We start from the raw sequence: 25,295 nt of genomic DNA on the forward strand, positions 1-25,295 counted from the left end.
TGAAATGGTAACTTTAAACCATTTATTATAATATTATTGGGCCAAAATTGCCCCTGATAAAAAATCCTCTCTAACAAAAGGGAAGGGAGGGGAAGTTTAAAATGCTTTAGCTCTTTTTCCAGGACTCTCCCACAAAAGACACAAACGAAGGGCTGTAGACATTCATGTGCAAATACCTCAGATGGTGAAGGAGATTTAGTGGCCATACAGACTAGTAGTGTCATAATTAAGATCTCATTAAGAATATAATGATGCATTTAACATCTATTATAACTTCATGCTGCATGAGTCTCAGGGCTTTTCTGTATGGGGGAATCATACTGGTATAACTATACCAATAATGACATTGTTATACAGGAATAACTACCTGGGCGGATACTCCTATCTGGGAATAAGGCTTTGTCTATGTTGGAAGTTACCTGAGTGCTGGAGAGAGGCAAAATAATGATTAAGGAAATCTGTCCTAATTGGTAGATCCAAAGAAATAGAAGAAGTTTTGATGGCAACTCAGGAAATCAGACACCCCTGACGTTACATAATAACAACGAATAAATGCATGCTATAGAGAAAATAAAAACAAAAACAAAAAATTGAAATAACAATTGTAAATTACAAAATAACAATAATAATAGGATATTTTATATTACAAAACACTATGCATATGATTGCTTATCCACTAGCATTCATTATTATTGTCTATGTTCGTATGCTATTAAAACTATACATTAAGTAGCCCGCCATCTATCTGTTCACCGTTAAACAAAGTAAATGATGATGTGCTAAGGGCAATGAGTCATAAAAATAGTGTTTTAAAAATAAATGGAGTGAAAAGACATTTCCAGAGGATTACAGGAAATGGAGTAGAACCACAGATAAGACAAATCTGTGAGCTACTATGAGGCTATATGTGTTGGCACATTCCATCTACATAAACTGATAAGGAATTCTTTTAAACACCATGTTTAAAAGAATTCCTTGCATGTATGAGACGACGAACATTTTTAGGATGGTATCTGTGTGTAAAATATTCTCCTGTATCCAGTCTCTTTTGGCAGCTCAGTACATCAGTTCAGATAGAGAAGAGCTGCTGTATCTGGGCTTTGGGCCACACTGCACCTTTAACACCATGACCCTGGGGAGAGGGTGCTGAATTGGACCATCCAGGGAGGAACACAAGCCCCTCTGCCAGTCCACGCCTATTTTGACAACCACTGTACATGGCTCACCCCACCCTCCCTACCCCAGGGTTTCCCTGTCTGGTAGTGCATCTCCCCCCCCCCCCCCCCCCAGCCCGCCGCTTTCTAAATCCCACTCCAGCGGTTTCAGCAGATGTTACTGAGCACAGCTCAGCTCCATCCAGCCTGCTCAGTGACAGCAAAGGAGCAATTTCGGATTCTGACACTTGCACCTGCCCCACAGCCCAGGCTACTGCAATGCCCCAGCAGGAGCCCAGGGCGGGTGTGCACTTCCTGCATGCTCCAGGCTGGGTTCCCAGCCACTGGGCCATGACTCCTCTGCCAATACAAAGGACTCCTTGGCCTGGGGGGAAGGAGATGCTGCGGTGGGACATGGAGCGGGCGGCTCCACTCCTGGGGGGGATTGGCTGGTGCCTCCGGCACCCCGTGGCAGGGGAGTTTGTGACACCCGGTGAATGGAGCTCTCTGATCCCAGGCTGTGACGGGGAGAGCAGGAGTGGGATAGGGACGGGGAGGGGGCTGGGACCTGGGAGTCAGGACGCCTGGGTTCTATTTCCAGGTTGCAGACTGAGGAAGTCCCCGGTCTCAGGGAGTTGTTGCAGCGCGGGTTGGTATCGAGGGGCACAGGAAGGGGCTGGAGCAGCAGAGAGGAGGGGAATAAGAAGGGCTGGGGGGTTATAAAGAAAAAAGGGATCATATAAACTATGCAGGTCCAAGCTGCCCCCGCGAGCCCGGGATGAGCCACTGCTGCGCCCCAGCGGGGTCTGTGCCCGGGAGAGACCTGCACTAGCCCCCCTCTGTGCCCAGCCAGGGGGGACTTTCTCCGGTGGTTGGAACCAGCCCCTGGCTCCAACTCCTGAGCCGGAGACTGAAGGTAATTAAGGGAGACATGGGGGAAAGTGCTGGCTGGGGCTGGGCAGGAAAGTGACTCTGCACAAAGGGTCCCGGGAGTCTCAGCTCTTGCAGCCCCTGGGAAATAATCTGTCTCCTTTGTTATCAATGCACTTGTGGGACGGGGATCTGAGCTGCACTAGCAACAATGAAGCGGCTGCTCTTGCCTTCCAGGATGCAGACTGGAGGTTCAGGTGAGAAGAGCGGCTGCAGGGGGCCAAGAACAGTTCCCAGAGGTGCTGCGAGGAAGGAAGAGGGGGGAAAAGGAGACAGAGGTGGAGGTGGTGAGGTGTGAAAGGCGATAGATTGAACAGTCTTTGTGCACATAGGGAACTAACAGAAAGAGGGGAGCGGTGGGGTTCATTCATCATTTAATAGTCTAGCCCCCTTGCAAACCTCTCGGAGACAAGTTGTGGGGTTCCCTCAGACTCTGCAGTGATGAGGTAAACATCCCCAGTATTAAAGTGCTGACAAGGATGTGTTTGCTCCAGGAGTTTGACAGGTGTAAAAGGACTAGGGCTGTGTGTGTTTCTATGAACATTTCCAAAGAAACTCTTCTCCCTGTGATAATGTGACAGACACCTCCTGAAATGATACATGCGTATCCCTTAGAAGGAGTCCTCAATATTTTTGCTAATCTGAGCAAACTGATTTTAATAGGCAGCAGGTTTAAAACAAATAAAAAGGAAGTATTTCTTCACACAATGCAGTCAACCTGTGGAACTTCTTGCCAGAGGATGTTGTGAAGGCCAAGACTATATAACAGGGTTCAAAAAAGAACTAGATAAGTTCATGGAGGATAGGTCCATCAACGGCTATTAGCCAGGATGGGCAGGGATGCAAAACCATGCTTTCACGTTTGTCAGAGCTGGGAATGGGCGACAGGGGATGGATGACTTGATAATAACAGGTAATCACCTGTTCTGTTCGTTCCCTCTGAGGCACCTGGTATTAGCCACTGTTGGAAGACAAAAAGAACAGAAGTACTTGTGGCACCTTAGAGACTAACAAATTTATTAGAGCATTAACAAATTTACTATTTATAATAAGGTGCCACAAGTACTCCTGATCTTTTTGCGGATACAGACTAACACGGCTGCTACTCTGAAACCTGTTGGAAGACAAGATACTGGGATAGATGAACCATTGGTCTGACCCACTGTGGCCATTCTTATGTGCTTATGATTATTCCATATGGAGGGTTCTAGCCACATGGAGGGTCAGGCCATGCTGAACATCAAGCTATTTTTAGAATATTTGTGCTTCAAAAAAGTCCATTAAAACAGTTGTTTATATTTTTATACAATCACACAACTTTATAATGGCATTAAACTTTTATTTTTTTTTGCAGAGTAGAAAAGGTCTTTCAAATTGAATACAAAAATGGATACGTATTAACTCCTTATGTTAGTGCTTTCCCCTTCCCCATCAGCAATTTATTTATTAGTCTGATTGGGTCAAATTAGTGCCTCAGTGATTTAAGATCTTAAATCCCATTGAAAGTCAATAGGATTTGCCTCCTGAGTAACTTAGGTGCTTTAAAATTTTGTAACAGAGAGTCCTGTGGCACCTTTAAGACTAACAGATGTCCTTCCGTTTGCATTTGGAAAGGAAGATGATATCTGTCTGTACTTGTGCAAGTTTCTTCATGAGGTTGATAGATTTCCATTTCATACGGCTAAATGCAGTGCCTTGCATGGTGTCAAGTATCAGAGGGGTAGCCATGTTAGTCTGAATCTGTAAAAAAGCAACAGAGAGTCCTGTGGCACCTTTAAGACTAAAGGTGCCACAGGACTCTCTGTTGCTTTTTATAGATCTAGACTAACACAGCTACCCCTCTGATACTTAAAATTTTGTATTCCTTAATTTAGAGGTTTATCAGAGACCAAATTATTTGACCCAGACAGGTGCAACAGGGGATGGATCACTTGATGATTTAACTGTTCTATTCATTCCCACTGGGGCACTTAGCATTGGCCACTGTCGGAGAACAGACTACGGGGCTAGATGGATCTTTGGTCTGACCCAGTATGGCCGTTCTTGTGTTATGTTCTTATGATCAAATCCTACTGCCTAAGCTGGACAGCTGCTGATCTGTAGCTTGGATAAACCAGTGAGTCTAAGCACCATGAATTTTTAAATGTGACCTGCAACAGGAGAAAAATGTTTTTAGCTATTTATGTTTGAATAAGAAAAAGTTGGAAAGGTTTTAATTTTATTTATTTTCTTTTGTCAGTAGAAATTCCCATCTGATGTTCTCCAAGATGCTTTCAAAGGTGATGTTCAGAGAGGAAAATATGGGTTTGCACCCATTTCAGAAGTGGCCACTGACTTTGAATGCCTCAGTTTTGGGGTGTCTGACTTGTGACACCACAGGCCGGATTCTCAGGGGGTGTTGAATTGCCATTGATTTCATTAGGAGTTGTAGCAGCTCAGCATTTCTGAAAAGAGGCCAAGATGTTTCAGGCTAGGGACCCATCAATTAAGGAAAGCAAAGTAAGTAGCCTCTTGGAAAACTTGGCCCACTGTTCTCCCCAAGTGCACAGAACTGAATATTTCAACACAATCCCCTTGGGTACCTCCCTAATAAACTTTACTGACCCCCAAGTGAATACAAGTCTTTTATATTCTCAGAAAATAAACCGGACTCAAAATGCTTTATGAAAAATCTAATAAATCATTTACACATTAACAGCACCTCTGGATCAGTCTGAAAAGCAAATCCACGTACATTCAAAAATAAAACAACTACATTATAATGAAGTTTACTTTGTTAACCTATATGCAACCCCAGGCAAATGCTCCTCAAAGTTCATATTCCCATTGCTACAAATATGAGTCTTCACCTTGCAGACATTTCACTTCAAGCATCTGAGTAATCATATTGATTTCAGCAGGAATAACATGTGCAGAAAGTTAAACGGGTACATGTTTGCAAGAAGGAAATTATAGCTCTGCATAGCAACAACCAGCAGATATTGCAGCCTCAGCTCTGACCAGCATCCCTGAGCATCCCATTAAAACTGCACACACTATCCTACATTTTTAAATAAATCAGCACCATACCAACTGCAAACCTACCTCCATTACAATTCATGATGACCTGTTCTGTTCATTCTCTCTGGGGCACCTGGCATTGGCCACTGTTGGAAGACAGGATACTGGGCTAGGTGGACCTTTGGTCTGACTCAGTTGTCTGGCCATTCTTATCTTCTCATGTAACTCCTTTACAGCTTTTGTAGACTGAGCTCATTGCACAAGCTGGGCTCCCTGAAACTCTCCATATTCCCCCCACATACCTACCAGCTCATTGACTGCCACCCTCCCATCCGTCTCTATTTCAGGAGCTCCCTGCAACACCCTCCATCCCCTCCCTCATGGCTGGGGCTCTTCCCCATCCCCCTCATACCAGGGTCTCCCAATCTCCCCCCTCACAGGGGTTCTGTCTGCCCCTCCCCCCAATTCCCTTCTCCCTTACCCAGGTCCACAATTCCCACCCCTTCAGGCCAGCAGCTGCATGTGCACCCCTTCCCTCATGCCCTGCTTTCCTCCCATACCTGGGTCCCCAATGTCCCTCCGCTAATGGTTCTGTGTGCCCCATTACCCCCCCCCCCATCCCACCACCTGGCTGTTTGCATGCCCCTAATCCCCCCTAGTTCCCTCCTTCCTCCCCTCCCTTGTTTGTCATTCAGGGTGTTGACATGTTAAACACTATGGCTGGAGGGGCAGAGATGAGATGGTGTATTGTTATGCTGGAGGGTGATAATGCCCACCATCAGCCAGACAATTACAGAGGTGCTTGAATCTCTGTGGCTGTGCTAACCAGGGAAAAGGGGCTCCACAGGTCCTCAGCTTTTCCCCTTCCATTTTTTTCAGTTTTCACCAAAATTAATAATAGGGTTCTTCTGCCCACAGACGACTAGAACATTACCTGGACATTTGGAATTGATCAACTGGAGAATTCAAGTAGAGCCTGACACGTTGGCCCAGTTAAAATATTAAAAATGACACCTATGTGAAATATAATATGTTACCATTAGTATCTCAATCAAATATAAAAATCTAAATGGGTTGAAATGAAAAATCTGGAACAAAATGTTTCAATATTATTGAAATGAAACAAAAACATTGAAATTGACACATTCCCAGAAAACATTTTGATTTTGACAAATCTGCATTTTTGATAGAAAACTGCTCCATTTAATTTTTTTTTAGGCTTGATTATCAAGTACTAATTATCAAATACTAATATAAATTCTGCTTTGCTTTAGCCTCCCCCCCACACTAATTATCAAATATTTATATAAAAGCCTCTCTGATCTTGCCCCTTTTTGACCTAATTATCAAATAGGATATACATTTCCCCTTTGATTTTGCTCCTTTCTCTCTCATTATAATAAATATATTATGATAAAATTCCCTCACAGTTTTCAATTTTGTCTCTCATCATCCAATATTGATATAAAACCCTTTGATTTTTATTTTTCTAATCACCCTTGTGAAGTGCAGCAGCTTCTCCTGATTTTGGAGGAAACCAAGGCGTTACCACAGATGGGGAATATGAGGGGTGTGATTAAATCCCTCGTCGGGCACAGACGTGGGGAACAAGGCCAAGGGTTGAACTCCCCAGTGATCAACTTTCCCCCTCACATCTGAGAATCAAATTTTCCTCCCCTTTGCAGACTGCTTTATAGATAGAGCAGAATGAGGGGTTATAGGTGATCCTTTCACAGGGGGCTGTTCTGTGCCTGTCTGGGTCCCTGATCCCAGTTCCTAGAGTTGCCACAAATTCCCATTGCTTATAATAATCCCGCCGGATTAACCCCCTCACGTTCCCATCGCTGCTTTCACCCCAAAGGGTCTCAAACACTTGTGACAGATGAATGGTATGGGACTCGTTCCCCTCCGTATTGACATGCAGACAGCTCTGGAGTGGGAATGGGGTGACTGGCTGTTCTCTGTCAATGACAGGGCATGGCAGGCCAAAACAGAGGCCATGAAGAGCAAATGTCTGTGGCTGATGCGGATACTTTCTCATTTTCTGTTACTAATATTCTGTCTCCTCAGATTTTGTGTCAGGTATCAAACACTTGTACCAAGCATTTTGATACCTGTATCAAATACTGATCGAAAATCTCCTCATACAGTGCCACTTTCTATCTAATCCAATCCTCTAATATGGATTTCAAATTATCTCTGATTTCACCCATTTTCCTCTCTAGCTATTGAACATTGATATAAAACCCCTGTAGATTTTGCCCCTTCTTTCAAAATCTTCATTGATTTTCTATTTTCCATCTAATTTACAAGTAGTGCTATAAAACGTCCTCAGATTTAGTACTTTTCCACCTTTTTCAACAGAAGCAATTTCTTGTTTTGGAGAGAAACTCTTGTCCTGTGGCACCACCTTGTTGGGGTATAGAGGGGTGGGGGAGAGTTAAACTCCCCATTGATCAACTTTCCCCCTCACATTTGAGAATCATTTCCCCTTTTACGTCCTAAAATTGACATGTTTCCTGATGAAAACAACTGGCTCAATATTTAATAAACATCAAAGCCAGGTACTTCCCCATTGGGGTGTATGATGCATCCCAGCTGTTAACAAGACAGCTGGCCAGACCCTGATGGATTGTTTTATTGTGGCTGAAAACCTCCATCACTTATAACAATCCTATATTCCTGTATATTGACCCCTCATGTTCTCATGACCACTCTCACCCTGAGAGGTCCTAAAAGTTCAGGACAAATGGTCTCTGAGGGGGTTTTCATTCCCCCAGTTCTGAGCCCATGGCTGCTTCTGGGAACATATTAGCTATTCTTTGCCAGCAACAGGGGATGGACATTTCTGGAATATTCTGGCTCTTCCATCCCCTCCATATTCCTGTTAAAGTAGCATCATGTGGGGCTCCCTGTGTGACTGGCAACAGGTGGGAAATACTTTGTATTTATCTAATTGATATAAAATCCTCTGATTGTTTTTGTTTCTCATCCCCCTTTAAAACTGCAAGAACTTTTAGTTTGCTCTAAGTCCTTACCTCAGTTTCCTCTCAGATTGAGAATCATTTGCCCATTTATGTCAATAACAATGGACGAGGTTGCTGACTGAGAGTTGAGCCCTGTGAGACTTAGGAGAGGTGCCAAGGTTTAAAAGGATCCCCTGGAATATAACTGGGCTCAAAGAGATGGTTTAAATATGGTGGAATATTTTCTAAAAAATAAGTGAGTTCTTACAACTTTTAGAGCTGAATAGTGGATACCAAATTCTGTCTTCGTTCGGGAGGGGAAGGACTTTCTGATGAGCCAAAGACACCAGCCAAAAATGAGACACCATCTTTCCGCACCACGGTGGAAAGCAGGTGGGAGAAGCAATTTCTGAAATAGTTCATCCTTCAGAATTTGCATCCCTCAGACCATGGCCGAGGAAAGGTGGGGGCTGCGTTATGTGAAGGGTGTCACAAATACCTTAGAAATTGCATCCTCCACTCTTGCCTTGACCCATGGCAAACAATTTCTGAGGGATGAGAGTGAAAGGAGCAGAAATTATTCCATGCACTTACAACCAGAATTACACTTTCCGGAGGGCTGTAGTGTTTGAATGGAGTGGTGTTCCATGCAGGTGCCGATGTCTGCCCAGACAGTGACAGGATTGGAGATCCTGGCTAGGGCAGAGAAATCTTTTGAGTGGAACAGACTAGTTCCAGTTGTTCCTGTTCTGATCCCTGTTGTAAAACATGTAGCTGTGTGTTCTCCTCCCCTGGCAATTCTTGGTTTCAGTCACAGCCCTTTACATCTTTTGTGTAAACCTTTTTAATTTAGATGGATTGGTATTATCCATAGTATCTTAAAGTATGACCTGTGCTAATGGTTTATACTCGCTAAGGCCTACAGCAGTGGCTCTCAACCTTTCCAGATCACTGTACCCCCTTCAGGAGTCTGGTTTGTCTTGTGTACCCCCAAGTTTTACCTCATTTAAAAACTACTTGCTTACACAATCAGACATAAAAGTACAAAAGTGCCACAGTACACAATTACTGAAAAATTGCTGACTTTCTCATTTTTACCATGTAATTATAAAATAACTCAATTGGAATTAGGGCTGTCAATCGCAGTTAACTCAAGCAATTAACTTGAAACAAATTAACTCGATTAAAAATTAGTCGTGATTAATTGCAGTTTTAATTGTACTGTTAAACAATAGAACACTAATTTAAATTATAAATATTTTTGGATGTTTTTCTACATTTTCAAATGTATTGATTTCAATTACAACATAGACTACAAAGAGTACAGCATTTCCTGCACTGTAAAAAAAAAAAAAAAGAAATAGTATTTTTAAATTCACCTCATACAAGTACTGAAGTGCAACCTCTTATCATGAAAGTGCAACTTACAAATGAAGAATTATTTTTTTACATAACTGCACAAAAAAACCCAACAATGTAAAACTTTAGAGCCTACAAGTCCTCTCAGTCCTACTTCTTGTTCAGCCAATCGCCAAGACAAACAAGTTTGTTTACATTTACAGGAGATAATGCTGGCTGCTACTTATTTACGATGTCCCCTGAAAGTGAGAAAAGGTGTTCGTGTGACGCTTTTAGCCGGCGTTGCAAAGTATTTACATGCCAAATATGCTTAACATTCATATCCTCCTTCATGCTTTGACTTGTATATTGCACTCACTTTCTATTTTTTTTTACAGTGCAAATATTTTTAATAAAAAATATAAAGTATTCTGCATTGTAATTGAAATCAATATTTTTTGAAAATGTAGAAAAACATCCAAAAATATTTATAATAAATTAAAATTGGTATTCTGTTATTAACAGTGCAATTAAAACTGCAATTAATTGTTTTAATCACAATAATTTGACAGCCCTACTAAGTATGTGAATTATTTAGTAATTTCCCATAATTGTACAGTAAGTAGTTAAATTACTAATTAAAAACGTTGAGTCTATCAGTTATCTAGTTTTTTATGACAAAATACTATTACAGACTAGAACAGGGCTTGGTACAGTAAGTAGTTTAATTACTAATTAAAAACATTGAGTCTATCAGTTATCTAGTTTTTTATGACAAAAATACTATTACTGACTAGAACAGGGCTTGGATGACTGGGCAGCCTAGTGGTTAGATAAGAACATAAGAACGGGCATACTGGGGTCAGACTAAAGGTCCATCTAGCCCAGTATCCTGTCTTCCAACAATGGCCAATGCCAGGTGCCCCAGAGGGAATGAACAAAACAGGTAATCACTGAATGATCCATTGCCAGCAGCTCATTCCCAGGTTCTGGCAAACAGAGGCAAGGGACACCATCCCTGCCCATCCTGGCTAATATCCATTGATAGACCTACCCTCTATTAACTTATCGAGTTCTTTTTTGAACCCTGTTATAGTCTTGGCCTTCACAACATCCCTCTGGCAAGGAGTTCCACAGGTTGACCGTGCGTTGTGTGAAAAAATACTTCCTTTTGTTTATTTTAAATCTGCTGCCTATTAATTTCATTGGGTGACCCCTAGTTCTTGTGTTATGAGAAGGAGTAAATAACACTTCCTTATTTATTTTCTCCACACCAGTCATGATTTTATAGACCTCTATCATATTCCCCCCCGTCATCTCTTTTTCAAGATGAAAAGTCAGTCTTATTAATCACTCCTCATATGGAAGCTGTTCCATACGCCTAATATTTTTTGTTCCCCTTTTCTGAACCTTTTCCAGTTCCAATATACCTTTTTTGAGATGGGGCAACCACATCTGCACGCAGTATTCCAGATGCGGGCATATCATGGATTTATATAGAGACAATATGATCTTTTCTGTCTTATTATCCATCCATTTCTTAATGATTCCCAACATTCTGTTTGCTTTTTTGACTGCTGCTGCACATTGTGGATAGTTCTCGGAAAACATCCACTCAATGATTCCAAGATCTCTCTCTTGAGTGGTAACAGCTAACAAACCCCCTGATTTTATATGTATAGTTGAGATAATGTTTTCCAATATGCATTACTTTGCATTTATCAACACTGAATTTCATCTGCTATTTTGTTGCTCAGTCACCCAGTTTTGTGAGATTCCTTTGGAGCTCTTCGCAGTCTGCTTTAGACTTAATTATCTTGAGTAGTTTTGTATCATCTGCAAATTTTGCCACCTCACTGTTTACCTCTTTTTCCAGATCATTTGTTAATAGGTTGAACAGTACTGGTCCCAGTACAGACCCCTGGGGGACACCACTATTTACTGCTTTCCATTCTGAAAACTGACCATTTATTCCTACCCTTTGTTTCCTGTCTTCTAACCAGTTACCAATCCATGAGAACCTTCCCTCTTATTCCATGACAGCTTAGTTTGCTTAAGAGCCTTTGGTGAGGGACCTTGAAAATGTAAGTACACTATATCCACTATATCTCAGCCCCCTGCTGGCTGAGTAGCCTCAGCCTTTAAGGCTGGGTGGAGGATGGGGCACCCAGGCCCTCCATCTCCACCAGGTCCCAGCCTAGGGCCCTGTATGTCAAACCCCGAACAGTGGGCTTGGTGTCCCTCCTGGCAGGGAGAAGTTACTGTCCTGGGCTACTTACTACCAGCCCGTTCCATTTGGGGCATGGCCCCTCTAGTCCAATCTACCAGGCAGCTTGCTTCCCACAGGATTCCCTCTGGGGTGCAGACAGAACCTTGCTGTCATCCCAGACTCCTTCAGGCAGGACAGCCACAAGCTGGTGAGGTTGACCCACACAATGTCTCTGGGGTTCACTCAGCCAGTTACTTCCCATGCTGGGGATTCCTCCACAGCCTCCCTTGGTTGGGGAGCCAGTGCTCCAGCTCTTCAGGCAGGGAGACAACTAGCTCCTGTCTCTTCCCCAGTCAGCCCTGAACTGAGCCAAGCTCCCTTCTTTTATCCCCCCTCCAGGCCTGGCATTGGTTGCAGGTATAGTGGGGCGGGGCTAGCTGGGCCCAAAGGTTTTCTTTAACCCTTACTGTGCTGGTTGGAAGTTTCTTTGCTTCATCACACTGAATATCACTAAAGATCACCACCACAGAATGGATAGATTCTCTTACCACTCCTAAGAAATAAATGACTAGCCATAGAATCAAAGAAATATAGGGCTGGAAGGGATCTTGAGAGGTCGTCTACTCCAGCCCCCTGTGTTGATGCAGGCCCAACTATACATTTACTATTCCTGACAAGTGTTTATCCAACCTGTTCTTAAAAACCTCCAGTGATGGGGATTCCACAAACTCATCAGTTAACCTCATTCAGAACCTAACTATCCTTATAGTTTAGCAAGGTTTTCTGAATATCTAATCTCAAAATCCCTTGCTGCAGATTAAGCCCATTACTTCTTGTCCTACCTTCAGTAAACATGGAGAATAACTGATCACCGTCCTTTTTATAACAACGCTTAACATATTTGAAGACTGTTATCAGGTCCCCCCTCAGTCTTCTTTTCTCATGTCTAAACATGCCCAGGTTATTTAACCTTTCCTCATAGGTCAGGTTTTCTAAACCTTTTATCCTATGAGGAAAGGTTGCTCTCCTATGGTCTCTTTTCAATTTGTCCACGTCTTTCTGAGGGTGCGATGCTAAAAACTGGACACAATACTTCAGCTGAGGCCTCGCGGGTGCAGAGGAGAGTGGAACAGTTAGCTCCTGCATCTTACATATGATACTCCTGTTCATTCACCCAAGAATAATATTAGTCTTTTTCACAACGGCTTCACATTGTTGCATCCTGTTCAGCTTGGGATCCACTATAACTCCCGGATGCTTTTCTGTAGTACTAATGCCTGGCCAGGTATTCCTTCCCCCTTTTGTATTTGTTCATTTGATTTGTCCTTCTTCAGAGTAGTATGGTGCACTTGTCTTTATTTAATTTCATCTTGTTGATTTCACACCAATTCTGCAATTTACTGAGGTCATTTTAAATTCTAATCCTGTCCTCCAAAGTGCTCTCAACCCCTCCCAGCTTGGTTTCATCTGCAGTTTTTATAAGCATAGTGTCCACGTCATTAGCCAAGTTGTTAATGAAAATATTGAATAGTATTGGACTTAGGACAGACCCCTATGGGACCCTTCTGGATACTTCTAATGTTATGAAGTAAAAAATTATTTCTCTCTGTGGCTACCCAGCTCTTGAGGAAGGAGGCTGGAGAACCAACAGCACTGGGAACTCAAGACGAGGCTGAATTCATTTGTTAGTGTAGAGTGTTTTTGACAGTGATAGATACCTGACTGGGCACCGGCAATGGGATAACAACAGGGAGAAAGCAATAGGTCTGAGTGGGAAGGGAGAGGGATTACTGGGAGGTCAGTCTATCCCAGGGGTCACAGGATGGAAAAGTGCCATTGAAAAGCATAATGCAGTTGAGATTGGAGCAGAGATGCCTGTGAGTGAGCTGGTGGGATTGTGGCTGGGGCAGCAGGTTCTGAGAGGGGACTCTGGCTGTTTCAGGGACTGGTGACCTTCGAGGAGGTGGCTGTGTATTTCACCGAGGGGCAGGGGGCTCTGCTGGACCCTATTAGAGAGCCCTCTACAGGGACGTCATGCAGGAGAATTAGGAGACTGTGACCTCACAGAGTAAGTATCCCTGTCCCCTTGGGTGTTAGGATCTGGGTGGTCTCTGCAGGTCAGCTTCAGCTCCAGGATCCTACAGCCCTTGCTCCTAAGATATCTGGGGTGATCAGCACTTGCAGGTGCTAGGCCCTGTGTGAGAGAGAGGGTCACCTCCACACCTCATTCCATTGGTATGGAAACTCAGGACTCAGTGTTAATCTGGGCATCCCCAGGGTTTCAAAAGAGAGTGACTCCCTGTGTCCCCTGTCTGGGGTTGGTTCCATCAAGGGGCAGTGGAAGTTTCCTAAAAGTGGGGGAGCCACCAGTGCCTGAACTGTGGCCCTGCCCCCACCCTCAATCCCCTGGAGGCCCCACCCTCGCACCACCTTTTCTCCTGAGGTCCCACTTCTGCGATGCCTCTTCCCCCCAAGACACTATCCCCCGCTTGCTCTTCTCTACACCCTGCCCCTCCTCGCTCACCCAGTAAAAAGTGGAAGAGCCATGCCCCCTCCCCCCCTGCTCTGGTGCCCCTGATTCTATCCCTGGGGTCGCTGGCCCCTTACCGTGTTGTGACAAGCGGCTTATTATCTGCTCTCTGCCTAACTCATCAGTTCCCCGTGTCTGGAGATCCATGAGTTTACCCCAGGAGACACACGGCACGTCTCCCTGCAGGCACTAGGCTCTCCCACAGGGTCTCGTGAACACGTTCCCCATCCATGAGGATCAGATGTCCTCCCTGCAGAGAAAAGGGCTGGGTGTGATGTTATGGGATGTTCTCTTGTGGGAAATGCTGAATGGAGACTTAGCCCATCCTGATCTCACCCATTTCCTTCTGATGAGCAGAATCCCCAAACCGGACTCCATCTGCCACATGGACCAAGAGGAAGAGCCCTGTGTCCTGGACTCTGAGGATTCTTCAGAAAAGGAGACTCCGAGAGGCCCTCAGGCAGGTAAGAGATAAAGTTAAACCCACTCCCAAACCTTCCAATGCCCCTGTGGGCTCCCCGTTTTCATGGTTCAGTCAGGATTGTCCCCAGCAGGTGTCGTACCCTCATGGCAGATGGCGCTCCCGGCCTCCCACCCATCCTGACCAACACCCAGCAGTAGCTCCCTCCCCACTGAGTATCCAGATGGGATGTGGAGGCAGAATGGGTCCCCTCATCTCCCTTCTCTGGGGAAGGGTTTGAGGAATTCACTTGCGGTTACTGATCTTATCATCCAGTTTTAGTTTTGTTTGTTTTATGGAATCTTACAATCGTAGAATTGTAGAACTGGAAGGGGACTCAATCGGTCATCAAGTCCAGTTCCCTGCACTCAAGACAGAACTAAATGCACTCCCCTTTTCCATTTCTCTTTCTGAGGTTCTCTGTCCCCGGCACAGGGGAGGACTCATGTCGGGATTCTCTGTCCCAGCAGGTGATGGAATGGTGAGTGAGAACGAGGAGGAGAATCCTCAGCAGGAAGATCCTGAGCAAGTGGAATCACAGTGGACAGTATCGGGAAGAGATAAAGGTGGTGTTTCCCTGAGTCCTGAGCTGGGAGAAGCCCGGGAGAATCACCCTTATAAATGCCCCGACTGCGGGAAAAGCTTCCGATGGAGCTGCCGCTTCATTGAACATCAGAGAATCCATACAGGGGAGAAAACCTCTATCTGTGCCGACTGCGGGGAGAGCTTCAGTCGTTACTCAAACTTCACAAGACACCGCAGGATTCATACCGGAGAGAAACCCTACAGCTGCCCCGACTGTGGGAAAAACTTTGGTCGCACTTCTGACCTCATTATACACCAGAGACTGCACACGGGAGAGAGACCCTACAAATGCCCTCAGTGTGGGAAAAGCTTCAGCCGCAGCTCGTACCTCATTCCTCACCAGAGGACACACACAGGAGAGAGGCCCTATAAATGCCCTGACTGTGGGAAGAGCTTCAACCTGAGCTCAAACCTTATCAGGCATCAGAGGATCCACACGGGAGAAAAACCCTATAGATGCCCTGACTGTGGGAAAAGCTTCTATCTGAGCTTACACCTCATTAGGCACCAAAGAGTCCATATTGAAAGAAAATCCTATGACTGCCCCGACTGCGGGAAAAAGTTCATTCGGAGCTCAGCCCTGATTATACACCACAGACTCCACACGGGAGAGAGACCCTATAAATGCTCTGACTGTGGGAAAAGCTTTGGCATGAGCTCAGACCTGATCAGACACCAGAGATCCCATAAGGGAGAGAGACCCTACAAATGTGGTGAATGTGGGAAAAGCTTCAGCGTGAGCTCCAAGCTCATCAGACATCAGGGAACACATGTGACAGAGAAACCTTTCCGTTGTCCCGAATGTGGGGAAGGCTTCGCCACCAGCTCCAAACTCGCTAAACATCAGAAACACCACCTGGAACAGAAACCCTACAAATGCGGGGACTGCTGGAAAAGCTATAGCCACAGTTCTGAACTCCTCAGGCATCAGCGAGCCCACACGGGAGAGAGACCCTATAAGTGCTCTGACTGTGGGAAAGGGTTTAGTCGGAGTTCGCACCTTATCAGGCATCAGAAAATCCACAGGAGATAGGCACGGGTCCTGGTTCTTCCTCTAGGGCTTTTCAAACAAATTCAGTTATAAATAATTGGTGGTGTGGAGATTCATGTGTGGGAGAGGCACAGGCAAGGGTGAAGGGGAAATGCGGAAGAAGAAAAAGAAGTTTGGGGGCTGGTGCGTCAGTTGTTCGGGATTTGTGGGGAGGGACCTGGGATTTTATTTTTTTTTGTCTCAAAATTTCTTAAATTTCCCATGCTCATTCCACACCCTTTTTCTCTGGCCTGGCAGGATGTGGGACAGCAGGTGAGATGGAACTTGAATTATATAATTCACTAGGGCCAGAGGCTAGATTTTCTTGACTAGGGAAACTGAGGAGTTGCACTGACGCTATGCCTAAAGGAAATGCCAGTCTGATGCTATATGGAGAGGATGTGAGATGCGACACCATTCCTACTGTCACCCGTGTTTCCAGCACCAGAATATGAGAGACAGCAAATCTGTAAATGGAGAGGGGGAAATACCACAGATCGGCATATGATTTACCTGTGGCTCTCACTGCTGCAAGAGCAGACAGGTCTGTAATGTATCTTTACAACACCATAGCACAGGCTGGAAATCTGCATTGTAACATCCAATGGAGCTGGACAGTTCATGTCCGGGCTCCGGATTTAACCTGATATGTATATAAAAATGTGTACACATGTATGTATATTATTTCCCAGGTGAAACCTGCATCAGTGCAAGTTAATAGCTTCTCAGTGAGTGGCATCTGTGTCACACAGAGTACGTTCCTGGTTTAAACATTAGAGCCCCTTTTGACCCCCAATTACTTGTCTTGGGGTACCGAGTTTCACCCAAGGTACCTAGAACCCAATGACATAGAATCAGTGAATGATGGTGAGAACGCTGAGACTGGAGAACTCGCTGCATTAGCTGCACCCAGCTCATTATTTCTATGAGGAATTGTAGCTGGCATGCAGGGGAAAAGTTAAGGAAGCACGTAGCAGGCAGCTCACAGAGTTATAGTCCAAGGGCCAGATTTCCATAGGTATTTAGGCACCTAAAGAAACCTATGGCAGTTAGGCACCTTACCTGGTTAGGTGCTTTTGAAAATCCAAGTAGGCACCTAACCTGCATCTTTAGGCATCTTTGAAAAACTGGCCCCGAGTGATCTCACAAGCAGTGAAGCTGCCATCAGCTCAGGGAGAGAGAGAAACAGTCGCTTGACTCAGTGAGGTCAGATGTAGAGTCTTGAAGAGCTGCTTGTGGTTCCTGATGTTTGTTTAAAACTACACAGGAGCACAGTGAACTAAAAGGTGAATTAATACATTACCCATGTGTAGTAGGTCCTAGCCGGGGCTCGACCCTTCCGGGCAGGAGGGGAGCCACACCGACTCACTACTGTGGGAACAAGCAGTCAGTTAGTCCCGAAACTCCGGCTCTTTGGTGCAGAGTCGGAGCAACCACAGTTAAAGCTCAGGCCCTTGACTGCAGGGGGCTGAGCGAGCAAGCAGTTCAGGAGCCCAGACCCTGGATCAGGGCGGGGCAAACACAGTTAGGCTCAGGCCCTTGTTAGCAGGGGCTGAGCAGATAACCAGTTCAAGTAAGGCACGCCTAGGCTTCCGTAGCCGAGCGTTGGGTGAGGGGGAAGCCTGCCACCCGTGAGCGGGGTGGCAGGGGGGAACGCAGGCCCACCCACTCCACTGCGTTCCAGCCCGGGGCCCTAACAGCGGTTGCTGCCGCTGCTGGTCAGTGGGGTATCCAGACCGCAACACACTGACATAGGCTCACACTCGGTTACAGCCGGACCGGGGTCGGCTACCCCCGGGCTGCTTCCATGATCCCCCTCAAAGCCTACCTCGTTCGTCGCGCCGGGATCGGGCCAGTCCATCTGCATGGGCTCCTCTCTGCCCGGGCTCGGCGGCAAGTCCGGTAGCTCTGCCGGGAAGTCCGGCCAATGGTCCTCAGGCGGCTCCTCTGGATAGCAGCAGGGGCGAAGGGGTTCGGGTCCAGTCTCACCCTCAGGGTTAGTGGGGTGCGGTTCCCAGGGATTCTCCCAGTGGCGGGCGTGAACGGGCTCCGGCGGCTCCTCCTCATAGTGGGCCCGGGGTAGCTCAGGCCAGCTAGGGTCCAGGCCTTGCTCTTCGACGGTCTCCTGGCCGGGAGCTCCCGGCCGCACGTCTGCTCCCTGTGGTGGCTGGCTGCAGACTGAGCTCTGGCGGCCGGCCTTTATACTTCCTGTCCCGCCCCTTGACTTCCGGGGGGCGGGGACAGGCGGTGGTGGTCCCACCCACTCTGGTGCCTGCACGTGGGCTCCCTCTTCTGGGCAGGAGGGGAGCCACACCGACTCACTACACCATGGTTCTGCCTGGCTGGGTAATTTAAAAAGCAGTTCGAGAGCAGCTTTAAAACCATTCCCTTTTTAAATGTGGGGTTTGCCACAAGTGGTGTTTAGGTGAGTCTAAGCATGAGAACCGTGACTATAGGAAAATAGGGACATGTGGTGTCTAGGTGAGTCTGTGTGTGTACAAAAAACATTTCCCTGGGGAAACAATTTGGAAAGGTAGTTAATGTACATAATCATTACAGTTCTTTTGCATCCCTGACTTTAGCATGAATGTTGACATTTTGCTCGGCTAACGCACGAACTCTTTACCTAGTTAGCTCTGTGAACTTCTGCACTGGAATAGCAGAGCCAAGCTCCCATCTGGTCACAGCAGGCTGCTGCTTCAGTGCAATGGGTGATACAGCCCATGAGCTGGAGTGTGGTTGGTTCCTTGCGGGGCTGTGGATGGAGATGGCATTTATACCGGGCTGTGTGGGTGCTTTACTCTCCTGAGTTTGTGCTGTCTGCTGGACAGTAATAAAAAGCTGATCCTAAATGTCTATTTGAGCAGCATAACTACATTGGTCAAGAGTGTGTGTCTGTGCCCACTGTCGCTCTCCCCCCAACCTGGAGGAGCAGTGCATTGCTTTTCATCTGCTCCCTACCCTTTGGCTGCTCTGGCTTGGGTAGCCCTATCCGGACTTAAAAATCCCACTTGCATAATTGTTATGGTCATTGGAAGGCTCATGGGTTTCACCACTTCAAGGTGCCCTCCTTCAGGAAGACCAGTGGCCAGAGCTGGTCAATATCCTTGTTCCAGTTCATTTTATCCTTATGTCTTTCAGCCAATCCCTTCTGAGGACACATGGCCTGATTTTCATTTCTCACATGCTCCTTTTCCAGAGGAATTCACCTGAGACGTCCCGCTCAGCTGTTAAAGTGATAGAAATAGATTGATTTTAAAAAGAAAGAGAAACAGATAGAGAGGTGGTTGGTTTATTTTAAATTAAACTTGTTTAAAAACAATAGAAATGAAAACCAGAAATCCACAGAGAGGTCGCTGGAAATAAGCTAATACTATCATTTGATTTGGTGCATTCGGGCTGTGCACATTGTTCATGTGTGTCACTAACAGTTCTCCAGACTCCCTCGCTCTACTGCTGTTCGTTACACTCATTCATTCAGTCCTGTCTTGGAAGCTCTTCAGGGCAGGGACTGTGTGTCTCTTGTAAACTCCCAGTGCGAGGGAGCCCCAGTCCTCTTTGCAGTTTCTGGGTGCTACCAGAGTTTAAAACATCAGTCATTTTCCTCCTTCCCCAGTATTCCCTCTCGGTGCACTTGACTCCCTAGAGATCCTAATTCCCCTAATGTATGTTGTGGACATCGGATGCCCCCGGACTGCTGCATTTGGTGACATCCCAGTTCATGGGCAGCATGTGCACCCCCGGTTTGAGGAGGCTAGCCCTGTGCCTGAAGCCCCGCCCCTTCTGCCCGAGGCCCTGCCCCGTTCAGCCTCTTCCGCCTCCCGTCTCGCCGTCCGGCCCGCCGGTGCAGCCCCAAACCCTGGCCGGCCTCCTGGCACCCGGAGCAGTCTGGAGGAGCCCTGAGCCCAGGCTACCCAGAGGAGTGCTGAATCCAGCCACGGCCTGGTCCCGGGGCTGCAGCGGGGAGCATTAGCGGAGGTTTGGGGAAGCTTAGCCTCCCCCAGCCTCCATTACCCACTGCCCATGCCCCACTTCCTGACTGTGCTGAACCCCACTAGCTCGCTCACTGGTCTCAGCTTCCCTATAACTCTCCCTATCGCTGCGCCTCTCTTGCGGTAAGGAGTGGCTTCCCCTGTGGCCAGAGTCTCCCCTTTCTGGGATATGGACAGTGATGGACTTACCTTCCATGCCCCTTTGATGATGAGTGTCTGGCTGTGTGTGCTCCCAGTGGAGGTTAAATCCCCCATGAGCAGGGTGTCCTATGGATGCAAGTCCCTGGGGAGCTGACTCTGGGATTTTACTGCCTTTAAGTGTGCTGGGGTTAAAACCGCTGGCACGTTCTTTGTGAGAAATAGTCTACAGATCTGTAGCTCTCCCTGCTCTCACCTGCGCAGGATTTCCAGTTCACAAACTGACTGGCTTGCCCGGCTGGAGCAAGGTGAAGAGGCCTGGGTCCCGGATCTCCAGAGCTCCCAGTAGAGTGCAGAGGAGGAACTGGCTAGACCAACTCTGAAACCGTGGCTGAGGAAAGGACAATCCTGGGATTCCCGTGAGATCCCCTGGTTTTGCCTCATCTCACCCAGGTCAGCATTGTGCCCAGCCAGCATTGTATCCTCCTGGCAGATGTCACTCATGGGTTATCACCCGTCCTAGCTGACACCTGGCAATGGCTCCCTCCTTTTCCCCTTAGGGATGTGGAAACAAAATTGGTCATGTTCCTCCCTGTTCTCTGGAGATAAAGCTTTGAAGGATTCATCTTCTCATATTTTAGTCTCCCAAACAATTCTTCCAGTTGGCTTGCTCCGAATCCCCTTTTACTCTTCCCCTTTCTGAGGTTTCCTTTCCCCCTAGCACAGGGAGTGATATGTCTGGATTGTCCCTTTCATTCAAACAGATGACAAGTCAGAGAATGAGGAGGAGAATTCTCTAGTGACATCACAGAGATCCAAAGGGAAAGTTTTCAAAAGTCCTGAGCAGGTGAAGGGCAAAGTCTGTGAGAGCCAGCGCAGGTCAGAAAGGTTGCAAAAAAAGCAGTCAGGGAACAGACGGGGTCAGTTCTCGCCTAAGGGAAAAGGTAACACACACTGTGATAGCAAACATCACAGATGAGGAAGGTGAATATCTTATGTGTTGAATGTGGGGAAAACTTCAGCAGTAGATCAGCCCTCTTCCAAATCCACACGGGAGAAACCCCATCAGTGCCCTTACTGCGGGAAAAGCTATGGTGTCCACTCAAGCCTCACTGTCCACCAGAGAATTCACACGGGCGAGAGTGCAAAATCAGCTTCAGGACCCACAGGACCCTCACTAAACACCAGAAAACCCACATGGGAGAGAATCATAGAATCATAGAATATCAGAGTTGGAAGGGACCTCAAGAGGTCATCTAGTCCAACCCCCTGCTCAAAGCAGGACCAATTCCCAGCTAAATCATCCCAGCCAGGGCTTTGTCAAGCCGGGCCTTAAAAACCTCCAGGGAAGGAGACTCCACCACCTCCCTAGGTAACGCATTCCAGTGTTTCACCACCCTCCTAGTGAAATAGTTTTTCCTGATATCCAACCTGGACCTCCCCCACTGCAACTTGAGACCATTGCTCCTTGTTCTGTCATCTGCCACCACTGAGAACAGCCGAGCTCCATCCTCTTTGGAACCCCCCTTCAGGTAGTTGAAGGCTGCTATCAAATCCCCCCTCATTCTTCTCTTCTGGAGACTAAACAATCCCAGTTCTCTCAGCCTCTCCTCATACATCTGCTCCAAGTGCGGGAAAAACTTCCGGGCAAACTCAACCCTCACTATCCATCGGTGATTCCATACAGGAGGAAAGCCCTACAAATGTCTCGACGGCAGGAAAGGCTTCAGGACAGCTCACCCCTCACTAAGGAGATGCACAAGACAGAAATTGTGTCAGAGCCCAGTCTAGGGCTGGCTGGAAGGAATGATAGAGCTGTTGATTCCCTGCAAATATCAGTAATGTTCAACTCTCAAGCGTCTGCCCAGGAGATGGCAGCAGCTGACCTGTAAACTGATTGCTAGACTGAGAGGCTCATCAAACCCCATGCAGAGGAAGAGAAGCCCCAATCGGCACTTGGCTGCAGAGCTGCTGGGTTTTTCGGTTTCCTGCCAGCCTTTCCATGGGAGGGGAGAGAAGGGGCCTACTCATTGTGCTCGCTGCACTGAAACTCCTTATGTTCCTAAGCTTGATTCCTCATCCATGCAGGCATCATGCTAGAGTGGGGATTCTTAATCTTTTCAGGTGGCAGATTGTGATGGGTTTCCCTCCGAGGTTGTTGCTTTGGGGCACAGAATGTCATAGTGACCTCATACGTAGAATCTAAAATTTTCACAATCCCCTTATACTTACTATAAAAATAAGAATGAAAAAGGTAGCACAAAACTGGTTGAAGAATTTTTGACTCGCCCATCTCCTGGACATCTCCTGTTACATAGCTAAGGCAGGGAGCCAACAAGCAGGCCAGCTTTTGTGAATCCCATTCTGTGGGGAGCCCTGAGCACCTAACTCAGTCTTTGTGCATCCCGGTGATTTTCTAGGTGCCTAGAAGTTCAGTGCAGTGATGCCCAGTGTCACAGTAGCCAAGACCCTGTGGGTATCTAGCCCACAGCGACTGCATCCCAGGCTGACAGGCCGGTCAGCGCAGGTCTCTCAGAGGCTCAACCACGCAGGCTCTTAAAGGGGAGATTGACTCTGTAGGTAGCTGGGTTTCTGTAAGAATGGGCCCATTCTGTCAGCCCAGCTGCATGGGTTCCACTTAAAAGCACAAACCATTCACCCTCTGCGAGTGCTGTGTGACCTCCCATCAGAGCTGATCAGCGCCCTGTCAACACCCTCACTGCCTGGCCGCTGCGGAGACCACACGGGCCTGGCACAGAACCTAACAGGCAGGGACAGTGACTCTGTTGGGCTGCAAGAAGCAAATTCCAGAATCAGAGCCCTCCAGCGAGGAGCATGGCCCTGCAGCGAGTCCCCCTCCTGGGTCCACCCAGTAGACGTGAGCTCTGTTGTCTCAGCTAGTGCAATGGCACGTGGAGAAAGAAAGAGCTCTGAGGAAAGCAGGACCCAAACCACTCAGGGCCTTAGAGATTAACCCCAGTCACTTGAATTGCCCCAGGACTCAGCTCCTAGCCAGGGCCATTGCTGGGGTGCAGGAATAATGTACGAGCTGCTGCCTTGTGTCCCAGTTGTGGTCCCCATGCACACATCTATGAAGAGTGTACAGTCATGACCCTCTCAGCAGGGGGACCTCAGAGGTCCAGATCCCTGCTGGGTTCTCTTTATGGTAACCACTTGCTGGGCTCTGTGCTGTTTGCTCCTGCTGGCACCACAGTGCAAGGTGGGCTCAGGCCAAGCAAAAAGGGAGCAACTGGAAATGACAGCAGAGGTACAGGTCAGGCTTCCAAGGAGAGACCCAGGAGCTGGGATCTGAGGTAGGGGGAGAGGAAGGAGGCTGCAGCGGAGGAGAAGTGTTTGAGCCCCAGGGCTGGGAGGGAAGGCCAGCTGCTGAGATTCCCAGGCAAGCACCCGCAGCACATGAAGTAGAAAGGCAGAGAGGAGCTGTGTGTGCATCCCCAAGGTGATGTCGCAGTGGCCCAGGCCCCTCTCTCAAATCAGCATGAGTGGAAGGGTCTCCCAATGGAAAAAAAAAACAAAAAACAAACAAACAGAGGATTCCAGACAGCATCTGTAAGTGCAGGTTTTATTTACCGAAATAGAAATAAAAAAGTGTGACAGAGAGAGTGTTCTGGGAGAGGGAGTAACTAGCGCAGAGGGGGTGAAACGTCACCTGAAATGGGCAACGGGTATCAAAGAATCAATCCCATTCCCCAGTGAGCAGAATGGCATCACAGCGGGACCCCTCACTGAGCCCCACTCTGCTCGTTTGGGATGGACACAGGGAGGGGCAAAGATCTGGACTGTCAGTGACGCATACTAGTCACTAATTTTAGACATTCCAAAGAATCGGCATAATTACTGTTAAATACCCCAGTGAGTTCCCCAGAGATAAATATAAGCCACACATTCCTTTCCCAACACCCACTGCTTGTTGCAAACCCCAAATACACATAGGAAATGACTGGTCTCTACTTTCTCTCGAAGATTCCCAGTGAGGAACCCCCCGCGCTGTCATTCTTGAGTTACCCTTTTAGCCCAGGGTGCTCTGAGGTCATTTTAACCCAACATCAGAAATCGACTCCTTGGAGCTGCGACTCTGCACTGACCGACTGAAATGCCTAAGTGCTGGTCTCAGAGCTGCTGGTGGCTCACGGGGTGGGAAGATTATTGCACACAGTAACCGTGATCCTGGCACACAACACCTTGTTCCTTTCCTTAGAGCTGGTGTTCCTCTTTGCAGCAATGAGCTCTGGCCAAATAGTGCAGAGTTATCCCGTCTCAGCACTTGATCACTTGCTAATTCAATCACCTGATTCAAACTCCCAGCAACCCGTTCCCTGCCCATTCTTCCTCTCCTAGTCCCCCGAACTGATCTCCCTGGTTTCCTCCGAAAGCCTGCAAGGGAAGGGCCTCTGGGGCACCCACCCCACATGAACGCTGGTAAGCGGGGGGAGGCCCAGCTCAAGTCCCAGAGGATGGTGCAGAGACAGGTCTCTGCCCTGAGAAAGGTGGCTTAGCTCAAGGAATTGGTTAGTGGAAAGGGATTTGAGTCCCCAGAGATGAGTGTCTAGGGGAATTGGGTTCTTCTTTTCCTGACCACCACCTGGCTGGCAAGTGGCAGAGGGGCCTGGCAGCACAGCAATGAGGAAAAACTGATCAGGGCTTCTCCTCCTCTGCCTGCGGTTTGCTACAGGAGGCAGAGCCAGAGATTCACCGAGCAGCCCGGAGGCACCTGCAGCTGCCCCCTGATCCCAGCGATAGGCAGCTGGATACTCAAGGAACTGGGAAATGCGGTATTCACTCCATCCCAGGCAGGTAATTTACAGCGTCTCTCCATCAGGTGGAGTTTCTGGTGTCTAATAAGGTGTGGGCTCTGATTGAAGCTTTTCTCGCATTCGTCACACTTGTATGGTCTCTCTCCAGTGTGGATCCGCTCATGTACAACCAGGTGCGAGCTCCGACC

The 25,295-nt window shown here is 47.3% G+C and overlaps 1 protein-coding gene across 8 annotated transcripts; it reads left to right on the forward strand.

Moving 5' to 3' along the window:
- Positions 1-1,809: 1,809 nt before the first annotated feature.
- On the forward strand, positions 1,810-16,873 carry LOC101933950 (zinc finger and SCAN domain-containing protein 2-like). Of its 8 annotated transcripts, none has more exons than XM_042848074.2 (4): positions 1,810-2,070; positions 4,324-4,583; positions 14,485-14,591; positions 15,055-16,873. In XM_042848074.2, exons 3-4 carry the CDS (start codon positions 14,513-14,515, stop codon positions 16,203-16,205), a joined length of 1,230 nt encoding a protein of 409 aa, XP_042704008.2. In that variant the 5' UTR covers positions 1,810-2,070; positions 4,324-4,583; positions 14,485-14,512; the 3' UTR covers positions 16,206-16,873. The 8 variants fall into 8 exon arrangements, with proteins under 8 accessions (XP_042704008.2, XP_065418622.1, XP_042704011.2 ...); XM_065562550.1 differs by having other exon boundaries at positions 15,058-16,873; XM_042848077.2 differs by having other exon boundaries at positions 4,327-4,583.
- The last annotated feature ends 8,422 nt before the right edge of the window (positions 16,874-25,295 follow it).

The sequence above is a fragment of the Chrysemys picta genome, chromosome 12 (assembly GCF_011386835.1).
Source record: "Chrysemys picta bellii isolate R12L10 chromosome 12, ASM1138683v2, whole genome shotgun sequence".
Classification (NCBI taxonomy): domain Eukaryota; kingdom Metazoa; phylum Chordata; order Testudines; family Emydidae; genus Chrysemys; species Chrysemys picta.